The 12,506-nt window shown below is 36.1% G+C and overlaps 1 protein-coding gene across 2 annotated transcripts; it reads right to left on the reverse strand.

Moving 5' to 3' along the window:
- Positions 1 to 689: 689 nt before the first annotated feature.
- On the reverse strand, positions 690 to 5,778 carry LOC110912494 (fibrillin-5, chloroplastic). Of its 2 annotated transcripts, XM_022157232.2 has the most exons (7): positions 5,397 to 5,775; positions 5,182 to 5,297; positions 4,964 to 5,086; positions 1,557 to 1,655; positions 1,428 to 1,472; positions 1,143 to 1,216; positions 690 to 1,039 (listed from the first exon to the last, which is right to left on the reverse strand). In XM_022157232.2, exons 1-7 carry the CDS (start codon positions 5,635 to 5,637, stop codon positions 955 to 957), a joined length of 783 nt encoding a protein of 260 aa, XP_022012924.1. In that variant the 5' UTR covers positions 5,638 to 5,775; the 3' UTR covers positions 690 to 954. The 2 variants fall into 2 exon arrangements, with proteins under 2 accessions (XP_022012924.1, XP_022012923.1); XM_022157231.2 differs by having other exon boundaries at positions 800 to 1,039; positions 1,428 to 1,655; positions 5,397 to 5,778.
- Positions 5,779 to 12,506: the final 6,728 nt, after the last annotated feature.

Consider the following 12,506-nt stretch of genomic DNA (forward strand, 5'->3'; position numbering starts at 1 on the left):
AAACAAGTAGAGAGTACTCATCTCTCTAGTTGGTCTTCAAGTGTTCATCTTTCTTCTAGTATTCTTCATGTATCAAGCAATACCATATTCTTGTTGTAACAAAAGAAAGCACATAGCCTACTATTTGTACAATACTTAAGGATTAGTGAAAGGTTTCACTTAATTAGTCACTTAATTATTCACTTAATTAGAGACTCAAGAGTTTCTCTTTTATTACCACATGAAAATTCTAATTAATATTTATAATTTCATTAAATTATAAATATATTAAATATCCATTCACCAAATTTCCAACACTACTATTAGTGGTAGCCTACTTTACAACGGGGCTTATGTCTCGAGATTTCATTGACTCAAGTATTTCATACATTTATAGACATTGAGTTTTCTTATCAATCACGGGTTCTTCATAGGCATATATCTGGTTGACTGTGCGAAAGTCAAAGTCAACGTTTCGGTAAGACTATTGAATTGTTTCTCGAGACGCTTAGTGTACCTGATCATAGCAAGATTTAGTTTATTTGGATCGCTTGTTGCTATGAATACACTTGTGTATTAATTACATGTATTCACGTAATGCTCTCCAATGTGTTTTTTGTTTTAATTAACAAAATACCATTGCGTTTATGCCATTGTGTGTGTGTTTTGTTTTTTTTTTATTATTATTTTTTACAAATATGCTACCACGCTTAAACCACCACATATTCATTGCATTTGGTAACTAACTAGACCAATAAAACTTAAACAATATAGCTCTACAATGCACCAATCAGGCAGGACGAGAGGAAAAAGAAGAGAAGAAAAAAAATGAAAAAATGAAAATCATAAACACGTCAGGGCTTTTATATTACAAGATACAAAACTGAAAATCGAAAAAAGACTTATTACAAGATACAAAACTGAAAATCAGAAAAAGAATTATAGATTCATCGATGTCGAGAATCAAGAAGTAGCTCATGGGTCGGTTTGGTTCGATCTCTCAAGTATGAAGATGTTGCCTTTATCATCCCTCCCTATTCTTAGGGTTTCATCCACATATCTTTAATTTGCCAACAAATCAAGGTTAAAAAACAAGGTTTAAATATTTCATCAAAAAACAAGATCAATGTCTAAGAGCTAGGTTAAAAAGGAATAAAGGATACGTTATCTCTAACCAACCGTCGGGGTTGAATATCCCGAGGAGAACATCATAGTTTTTACGAAACATGTTCATGAGCTACGCGCAATGCAAAACATTAGATGTATATAGAGTCACGCTTTAAAATGGAAAGACAATGGAAATATGGAATAGGGGTGGATGTATGCATATGTTAGGGGTAGCCCGGGATTCCCCTGAGTAAATATTAGGATACCCCTAGGTCCAAAAAATATTTTTGGGCTACCCCTGAACTTGTCTTCTAGATCCGCCACTACAATGGAATGAATACCTGATCAGGGACGATAGTTGAGGTGTCGTATCGAATGTCAACTCTCTGCGAAACATGTGACAGGAAACATAAAGAAGACAAAAACAAGTTATGTAGAAACAAAAACAAGGTAAGGTATGGGGGCTTAACTGATTTAGAAGAGATGTTGAAGGAGGCCTCAATTACAAGCTTCCCACTCAATAAGTTGAGCCCTCTCACATTGAACATGATTTCATTAACTGCTTTCCCCTCCATTTTTACCAACAAAATTAATAAATATTTCAATATCTTAAATCATTTCTACCTTTTAAATTAAACAAAGCAAAACATGTGAAGCTCCGGTTGAACCGGACCGGATTTCATTTCTTTTAGTATCATTTCTTCATGCTCTATTTTTTTTTTTTTTTTTTTTTTTTGTTTAAGACTTGATATTTTATTAACATTACAAACCCATACAAAAAGTAATGTAATTCCTTTTTTTGTTTTAAATTTGTTATGCAAATTTTCGAAAAAATTAAACCATTTATTACGCCATCCTGTTTTTGATACATATTCGACCAGTTAACCTGTAAACTGATGGTTAGATAACCGGTCCGATTATGAAAATACTTGCTGATATGTTGTGGCAATTACAGTAAAAAAAAACCAAGATATATAAGCTACGAATTTAACCATTTCATTATGGCAATTATATTATATTTTTAAGTTCCTTAAATTACCAATATATTCATATTATTATGCTTAAACTAAAATATTATTCATAGTTTCATCCTGGAGAATTTAAATAATATTTAAAATTTTCTAATTCAAATTCAAAAACATATCGAATTAGGTGGTCACTGGACAGTCAAGTGTTTTAAATTTTAACTAGTAAGATTCCCCCGCGCTTCGCGGCGGGAATCAATCGGTATTAGTTCGATTCGTTACGGTACTTGCATTTGCTATAATATCATTCCAAAGACGCAACATAACATCAGTCAAAAACAATAAAAGCGAATATCGATACCAGTAATGATCTTGATCAGTTGATATTGGTTATGTTCGTTTGCATTCTTTGTTTATTATATTTCAACATTGCAATTTTTTTTTTGTAAACGGACGTTGTATCGCTGTCGTACCAAACCGAATTGAAACCAATTAAACAACATATGTATCAATCGGTACCAATATTTAATTTTATTGTTATTGATTTCCATAAACTGACACCCTATCATTACGATATCGTACCGAACTGAACCGAACAAAATAGGTACCGATATGCATCCATTTTTATAGTATTTTGTTTGATACACATACTTTGACCGTATCTTAAAAGTAATATAAGAATAAATATGATGAAAATCAAATAAAGTAATAAAATAATAAAATAATGAAAACTAAAAAAATAATATTAAACAAAAATATTGAAATACTGTTCATGGGGAGTTTCTATCGTTTGCATTCTTTGTTTATTATATTTCAACATTGCAATTTTTTTTTTGAAAACGAACGTTGTATCGTTGTCGTACCAAACCGAATTGAAACCGATTAAACAACATATGTATCAATCGGTACCAATATTTAATTTTATTGTTAATGATTTCCATAAACTGACACCCTACCGTTACGATATCGTACCGAACTGAACCGAACAAAATAGGTACCGATATGCATCCATTTTTATAGTATTTTGTTTGATACACATACTTTGATCGTATCTTAAAAGTAATATAAGAATAAATATGATGAAAATCAAATAAAGTAATAAAACAATAAAATAATGAAAACTAAAAAAAAATAATATTAAACAAAAATATTGAAATACTGTTCATGGGGAGTTTCTATTAATATAGATAATTGACTTAAATTTCGACATCTACACCTAAATTATACATAAAAAAGTTGACGCAAAAAAGTGATTTTCAACAAAAAAAAAAAAAGTTAATGAAAAAAAAAAATCAAACTCTATTTATATAAAATTTTTATTCCAATTCCATGACCACATGTTTGTACTTTTTTCTATTTAATAATGGATTATATATTTATATCTAGAATGTGAGTATTAAGGGTTGACAAGTCAAGCCACACACATGACTGCTTGAGATCGACTCACTAAAAGGTCAAGCACGAACTCTGATTTAAAAATAAATTCATTTAATAAGATGCCCGAGCTTCATTTGTCGATCTCGAGCAGACGTCTAGTCTAAACGAGCTTATTACTTGTATAACTTTTATTCAATATATTAAATATATTACATAATATTTATAACATATAAATTTCTAACAAAATAAATAAACAATATACGTTACGTAATATAAGAAGTATAATTATTAATATACACTACTTATTCAATAACAAACAAGCCAAACTTAAGATCGAAAAATGGAGATTGAGATCTTGTGAGTTAAAATAGCCGAACTCGATCTTAGACGAGTTCGGACTGGCTGGTCTAGTTTCATCTCTAGACCACAAACCGAACTTAAGATTGAAAAATAGAGATTGAGATCTTGTGAGTTAAAAGAGCCGAACTAGGGGTGTGATTTTCTGACACGACCTGAAAACACGACATGAGCCTAACACGAAATTCATGGGTCTGGGTTTAGTCTATACAGTTTTGAGTCAATTTCAGGTTGAACCCCCCAACCCATTTAGCTAAACGGGTCAGGTTTGGGTCAACACGGTCGGTTGGCGGGTTGACCCGTTTAACTCATTTCTATAATATTTTATTTTTTACAATATGTTTATGTTATAAATTAAATTTGGTGTGTATTTTATGCTATACTTATAACTTAAAAATAGAAATTGACATAAGATTTTATGATTTTAATGTAATTTTATTATCTAGTTTGTGTTTTTTTTTAAGTAGATGTTAATTTTAATATATTAATTTGCTGAAAAAAAATAAAATCAGGTTGAAAGGGTCGGGTTCGGGCCAGCCTGCGAATATTCGGGTCACGTTCGGGTTCATATGTATGAAACGATTTTCGGGTTCGGGTTTGTCTAAAATTTTCGGGTTCGGGTCGGGTTGAACCCGCGAACACGACCTGTTTAGCACCCCTACAACAGAACTCGATCTTCGACGAGTTCGGACTGTCTGGTCTAGGGATGAGCAAATGGTACCCGGTACCGGTACTGAACCGGTACCGGTACCGAATTTACCGAACCGGGTACAATTTCGGTACCGACTTTTGAGATTTTCGGTACCAGTCTGGTACGGTACCGGTTCGATAATGGTAATTCTTTTGAGATTTTCGGTACCGGTCTGGTACGGTACCGGTTCGATAATGGTATTTACCAGTTTTTACCCTCAAATACCGGTACCTAACCGTACCGGGTATATTCGGTACCGATACCCATTTTTGAGGATTTTCAATACCGGACGATACCGAGCTCATCCCTAGTCTGGTCTAGTTTCTATCTCTAGACCAAAAAGAAAAAATAAAAAGCTTTAAAAATATGGAATATCAAAAAGAAAAAAAATTAAAACAGAAAATGAAAAAAGAAAGAAGATAAGAAACACAAACAAGAGGCTGAGGATAATGAATGTACGATCACAAGAAGAAGAAGAAGAAAGTACCTTAGCAACATCAATAACTTGCAAGAAATCCCCCAAACTGATGAAATCTCTCAACCCCAACTTCGTTCTCTTCGATCCCAATATCGTTATCGTACTATATATCAGCTTCCAGCATCCCCCCAACTAAACAACCCCCCATCAATTTCAAATCTCAAGTTTCAACTTTCAACACAAACAGTCATTATAAAAACATTATAAAAATGTTTGAATCATTTCACCTTATCAAGATCAACAGTCGGGTTCGGATTCGGGTTCAAACCCTCCAACACCTTCACCATTTCCTCAATTTCAGATTTCTTCTCACTTGGGATCCCAAAAATCCCTCGATTCAATCCTATAGTACACAAAAAAAAAAAAAAAAAAAAAAAAACTAATTATAAAATCTTTTATTTTTTTAATTTTTGGGGAAATTGATGAATGTAAGTGTGTGTACCTTGGAGGGTTTGGTTGAGTTTAGTTTTGAGGTGAGTGATTGTCGGGTAATTTGTGGGAGAGTTGTCGGTTTGGTTGTTTAATAGGTTGGAGGTTTGGTCTGAAACTTTAATGGCGAAACTGGATCTGGAAGTGAAGAAGAAGTGTTTGTGAGTGGGTAGTTTGGTTAGTTTTGGGATTGTTGGTGTGGAAGGAAGCACGTGGGATGGTGAGATGTTGGGGTGAAGAAGCTTTGTCCCCATTTTTGTTTGCAGAAAGAAATGTTGTACAGAGTTTGTTTTGAGGATTTTTATGTTGTTTGTAAGATGTAATGAGTTGTGTGTGTGTGTTTTAGATTGATGTTTGAAAGTGATATATTGGGTTATCGAAGTCAGGTGACAACACCCACAAATAGTGGGATTTGTTTCCGTAGATGACCAAAATCGAAAAAAAAAAAAAAAAAAAAAAAAAAAAAAAAACATGCCACCAAATCGGCTCCAAAAACAGCATAAAAACACGTCGTTTTGGTTATAAGAATCGCTAGGCGCTAGACGGGCGGCGAGGAATCGACTAACGATTAATCAGGATTAGTCATGATTAATCGGGATTAATCGGATTGAGATTTTTATATGTGATTTTCAGTTTTATACACACATATAGACAATTTTATACGTAATTTTTTTTAAGTAGACATGTTTTAACCACTCCTCTATCCATTTTTAAGTGTACAAGATTAATCGGCGGAATTTATAGGTTTTGGTTGCAGTTTGGTCGGAATCTGAATGGAATTTTGCGAAATCGCCTATTTCCGGCCGACTAGGGATGATTTTTTCAGCCGACCAGTGATTAATTCACCAATTACCTGAAAATTAATCAACGACCGGCCAACTAGTGATTAATCGTCGACTAGTCGCCGATTAACCCGATTTTTCCAACACTGCTCTTATGTCAAATAACTTGTTTTTTTTGGGTATATTATAATAAGAACATCCATCTTCTCTCTCTCATTTACGATTTCACGTCATCCACTTTCTCGTTGGAAACCAGCCTATTCTAGATGCCTTAATCTAGAGAATACCGACCAACATCGGTTTTGGTATCCTTACTGTCATTTATTTTTATGGTTTTCGGTTTGGGTATTAGTCGGTTTCATACTTTTCATATATTTGAACCGCTAGTATTGTACTGCCATAATCGGTACAATATTCAGTTTGTGTTTTTACTTATTTTCAGTGTTGGTAATAGTACAATACTAGTGCGGTACTGATCTCATCCCTGCTTTAATCAATAAGGGTGAGAGGGGCACTCCCCTCTTAGGGGAGTCCCCTCTCTTACGCACACCCAATCAGGTTATGCCACGTCAACTCCCCTCTTAAACTCCCCTCACACCCTCAATTTGATGGCGGCACTCCCCTCTTAGGGGACTTGTTTTTTTTATTCAAAAAAAAAAAGAAAAGAAAATGTTTTGATTGGTTGAAAAGAGGGTGGCCCACCATCTCCCTCCCTCCTTCATGCAGTAACCCCTCCCCGATCCCCCTCCCCGATCCACCTCCCTGCGGTGATGGCGGCGGTGTTCCCGCTCGAGGACTTGGGTCACCGCAGCCATCCCCGCATAGTGCTGCCGACACCCTAAGAAGACTTTTCGGTGTTTTGAAAACGGAACATGCGGTTCTACTATTTGATGAATTATTTGAACCGTAATTACTAATTTGTTATTTGAATAAAATAGAAAATACAAAATAAAGTATTGTGTCTTAAGTTGGAATGACTGAAGATTTTATTTTTCTTAGTTCAAGTGTTGTGATCATTTGAGTAGTACTTGAGAGATAGCATGATACAAGAACTATGTTCTTAGATTCTTCTACCAAGTCTTCAGTATACAAACAATCTTAAATCGACGGTAAGTGTTGTTGAGTGACTTGAGTCAGATGAACAATTATTTGGTCAATAGATTCTTCTAATGACTCTTTGATCCTTAACTTGTTCGTAATACCTGGACCCGGGTTTTCGTAATACCCGGACCCGTTGTCTACAACAACTTTTTTTGAACGTTTAGAGCTTGTGTGAGGCTTTTTTGGGCAGATTTTAAGGCATAGAGTTGTTGGGAATCATAGTATCAAAATATTAGCGGAAGCGATTTATATAATTTACCATGAGCCGATTATATAAATTTGATTTATTAATCCGATTAATAAATATTCCCAATCAGGATCAAGGTTATACGCGTATAAACAAATAAAAGGAATAAACAACCATAGAGGGTTTTAGTAATCAACCTTTGACGACTACACCGGAATTGTAACACGCGGGTTACAACGAATCCTCGCTAGTAGGAAGTTCACAACCGAGCACAAGATACCCGAGAGTAGAACCGGCCAAGAAGGAGGCGGCGGCGATGCTTGGTCGACGGCAAGAGGATGCCGGCCAAGCTTAGGAGGGTGGCTAGGGTTTTGTGTTTTATAAAAGTGTGTCTAGGGTTTCCACCTTAAACATCCTTTTATAAAACCCAATCTTACATTAAGGCCCTTTAAGATTATACAATTATAATCCTCTTAATAATAATCTAATTAATATTAAGTCCCTCGGGTTTAAACTATTATTATTTCACAAATAATAATCTTCCTACTCGTGAACGTATACGATTCGTGTACCAACGTGTAACTCTTCGGATCGTTCCGAGTTAGTTACGTTGACTTTAATTAAGGTCGGACATACATATATCCAACAATCTCCCACTTGGACGATTTTAATTAAACGAGCCAACGTGTGCAGAGTTGGACGCCTAGCTGCATCGCACTGCTCTTAACACGGCATGACACTTTACAGTCGTCAACTAGTTCTTTGCGTTTAAGTAACACTTTACTTAACCAAATACTATAGCCCTGATAATTCTATCAATAAGTCCCTTCTGTATAGAACATTCGTTGATCATAAGACATGGATCATTCATTCTTATATAGTGATCAACCATTCTCTATTCTCGTCTTTAATTCAAAGTGGTCTGACGAACTACTTTTAGTCCGAGCGTGGCCACGCGTTTATTCCAGTTTGAGTTAACGAGGGCGCCAGAATGTCTAAACTTCTAATCCCATAGAAGTACAGAATTCCATCAGCATCATACAACTCCCACTTAACCTTGGATTCCTCCCAACGCTACCCGGATTACTACCCATGTTTCAGGACAGTGTTAGATAACATCAAAGATTGTCCTTGATCAATGTAGTTTAATATGTGCCTAAGGAAAAAGGACAGATTGAACATATCAATATCAAAACATCTCATGACTTAGATCCATGGAGATCGTTTTGAAGCGAGTTACATCCAATATCATTCCCTAGTGATATCTATGAATTTTGATTCTCAAACTCTTGAGTTATTCATCTCATGAATACAATCATCTCAATTCACAATAGTCTTACATTCAAATTCATTCCCATGTAACTTGATCGACTACGGATATTTTAGAATACGCTTATTCAAGGATATAAACATACAAAAACGAACACAGTTACAAAATAATTAAACTTGCATTTAACCAATAAATCAAATAACTATTTTAATGTAACTGTTTTAGTTCAAAATTAAAACACCAATACTAACTACAGATCATGCCCACTGTCTAGCAAATCTAGCCATATTTTTCCAGCATGCTCCTCATGTTTAGCTTGAGGTAGAGTCTTAGTAAAGGGGTCAGCCAGATTTAGATCCGTATGAACTTTGCTTATTACGATGTCTCCACGCTCTATTATCTCTCTAATATAGTGGAATTTTCTGAGTATATGCCTTGTGGTTTGATGTGACCTTGGTTCCTTTGCAAGAGCAATGGCACCAGTATTGTCACACAGCATCTCGATTGGTTTCTTTATGCTAGGCACAACGTCGAGATTAGTAATGAACTTCTTTATCCAGGCAGCCTCCTTAGCAGCATCCGATGCAGCATTGTATTCTGATTCACAGGTGGATTGAGCAACCACACTTTGCTTCGAGCTCTTCCAAGTAACAGCCCCACCATTCAGAATGAAAACATATCCCGTCTGTGATCTTGAATCGTCACGATCAGTCTGGAAACTTGCATCAGTATAACACTTAACTGACAGCTCCTCATCCAGTCCTCCGTATATTAAGAACATATCCTTAGTCCTTCTTAAGTACTTAAGAATGTTCTTCACTGCAGCCCAGTGATTCTCTCCTGGATTCTGTTGATATCTACTCGTCATGCTAAGAGCATACGAGACATCAGGTCTAGTACATAACATGGCGTACATGATGGAACCGAGAGCAGAAGCATATGGAACTCTTTCCATTTTCTTCTTTTCCTCTTCGGTCTTAGCACACCGCTCACCATTAAGAATGGTTCCATGTGCCATGGGCAAGAGCCCCCTTTTTGAGTCTTGCATTGAGAAGCGTCGTATGACCTTATCAATATATGTACTTTGACTTAAACCTAATAATCGCTTTGATCTATCTCTATAAATCTTTATTCCTAGAATATAAGCGGCTTCACCAAGATCTTTCATTGCGAAACATTTTCCCAACCAAGCCTTAACATCTTTTAGCATAGGGATATTGTTTCCAATGATTAGTATGTCATCTACATACAAAATTAGAAAAGTGATATAGCTCCTACTAGATTTCTTGTAAACACACGGTTCATCTTCGTTTTTAATGAAGCCAAACTCTTTAATTTTCTGATCAAAATGAAGATTCCAGCTGCGAGATGCTTGCTTCAATCCATAGATGGATTTATTTAGCTTGCACACCTTATTAGGATTATTTGGATCGACAAAACCTTCAGGTTGAACCATATAGACATCTTCAAGTAAGTGTCCATTAAGGAACGCGGTCTTGACATCCATTTGCCATATCTCATAGTCATAATATGCAGCAATGGCAAGTAGAATTATAATAGACTTAAGCATGGCTACTGGCGAGAAAGTTTCCTCATAATCAATTCCTTGAGTCTGAGTGAACCCTTTTGCTACAAGCCTTGCTTTGTAGGTTTGCACATTTCCATCCATGTCGGTCTTCTTCTTGAAGATCCATTTGTTTCCTACAGCCCGACCTTCGGTAGGAAGATCAACCAAATCCCAAACTTGGTTATCATACATGGATTGCATCTCTGCATTCATGGCTTCTTGCCATTTCTTGGATTCTGAATCCAACATTGCAGCTTTGTAAGTAGCAGGTTCAGCTTCATCAATCATGAAGATATCGTCATACCTTTCAGGGGCACGACGATCCCTAATACTTCTTCGAACACTTCGTGTTTCTGTTGTTTCTTGAGTCCTCTCAGGCTCAAATTCAACAACTGGATCAGTTACTTCTGGTTCTGTCTGAACAACTGGTTCAGTCACTTGTGATTCTCGAATTTCTTCAAGATCCACATGGTTTTCTCCAACCCCTCTTGCCAGAAGCTCTTCCTCCAAGAAAGTGCCTCTGCGTTTTGTGAAAATCTTATTTTCAGTGGGGTGGTAGAAAAGGTAACCGATCCTTTTAGCGTATCCGACGAAAACCACTTTTTCGCCTCTGGGATCTAGTTTATCCGAAGATTCTAGAGTGACATAAGCGTTACATCCCCAGACCTTGAGATAAAATACTTTTGGTTTCTTTCCATGCCATATCTCATAAGGCGTTTTGTCAACCTTCTTCGTTGGAGCTATATTCACAAGTTTTGCGGCAGTTTCCAGAGCGTAACTCCAAAAGGAGCGTGGGAGGGTTGTTCGACACATCATTGATCGAACCATATCTAATAGAGTTCGATTTCTCCGTTCAGACACACCATTATGTTGTGGCGTTCCAGGTGGAGTGAGCTGTGAAACTATTCCACAATCCTTTAGATGGTCGATGAACTCCTGACTAAGATATTCACCGCCTCGATCTGATCGAAGCATCTTAATAGTTCTATTTAGCTGATTCTCTACTTCGTTTTGGTACTCCTTGAACTTTTCAAATGTCTCATGTTTATGCTTCATAAGATAAACATAACCATATCTACTGAAATCATCAGTGATTGTAACAAAGTATCTTTCTCCATGTCTTGACATTGTTCTGAATGGACCACATACATCTGTATGTACAAGTCCCAACAGATCATTAGCTCTTTCTCCAACATTTGAAAAATGTGCTTTTGTTAACTTTCCACTTAAGCATGATTCGCATTTGCCAAACGTTTCTGAACCCTTAGAATCTAAGATTCCTGCGGTTTTAAGTTGTTTAACACGGTTCTCGCTTATGTGACCAAGTCTACAATGCCACATATACGTATCGTTGAAGTCCAACTTATTACGTTTATGGGAGATGTTGTATAATATGTTATTGTTTTGGATTTCTATCTCATAGATTCCATTGTTTGGTTTTGCATCAAAGTAAAATACATCATTAAAATAAGCAGAAAGAAATTCACCATTAAAATGATAATTGAAACCTTGTCCATGCAAAGCAGAAACCGAAACAATATTTCTAGTAACACTAGGAATAAAATAAACATTGTTCAAAACAAGTTCTAAACCAGAAGGAAGTAAAAGAACATATTCTCCAATCGCCTTCACAGCAACTCTTTGTCCATTGCCAACATGGACCTCCAAGTCGCCTTGTTTCAGCTTCTTAATCTTTCTTAGTCCCTGCAAAGCATTACAAATGTGAAAACCAGATCCTGTGTCAAACACCCATGTTTTGCCAGAAAAAGAAAAGATTTCAATAACATATATACCTGAGGACTCTCCTCCTGAAGCCTTGGCTTGCTTCAGTTCAGCTAAATACTTAGCACAGTTCCTCTTCCAGTGCCCAATTTCATTACAATGAAAACACTTGGCATCCTTCTGAGGCTTCTTGTTTGCAACTAATTTGCCTTTGCTCTTCCCTTTGCCCTGATTGCCCTTTTTCTTGGTGTTAGGTTTCTTAACATGACCCTCCTTGATCATCAGCACTGGTGCAGTCTTGCTGGGTATATTCACCTCAGCAGTTTTGAGCATCTGATGCAGTTCTGCAAGTGTCTTCTCCATCCCATTCATATTGTAGTTCATAGTGAACTGATCATATGACTTAGGTAATGAGTTGAGGATGATATCCCCAGCTAATTCATCACTCAAGGGGGATTCCAGACGAGCCAAGTGATCAATATATGCCTTCATTT

This window comes from Helianthus annuus, chromosome 15 (assembly GCF_002127325.2).
Source record: "Helianthus annuus cultivar XRQ/B chromosome 15, HanXRQr2.0-SUNRISE, whole genome shotgun sequence".
Classification (NCBI taxonomy): domain Eukaryota; kingdom Viridiplantae; phylum Streptophyta; class Magnoliopsida; order Asterales; family Asteraceae; genus Helianthus; species Helianthus annuus.

Excerpts from the sequence above, each read along its gene's own strand:
- LOC110912494 (XM_022157231.2), bottom strand. The coding sequence starts at position 5,637 with ATGGGGACAAAGCTTCTTCACCCCAACATCTCACCATCCCACGTGCTT. Across the intron at positions 5,087-5,181 it reads CGACTGTTGATCTTGATAAG|TTGGGGGGATGCTGGAAGCT; the intron begins GTGAAATGATTC and ends GGGGTTGTTTAG. Across the intron at positions 1,656-4,963 it reads AAGTTATTGATGTTGCTAAG|GGGAAAGCAGTTAATGAAAT; the intron begins GTACTTTCTTCT and ends GTAAAAATGGAG.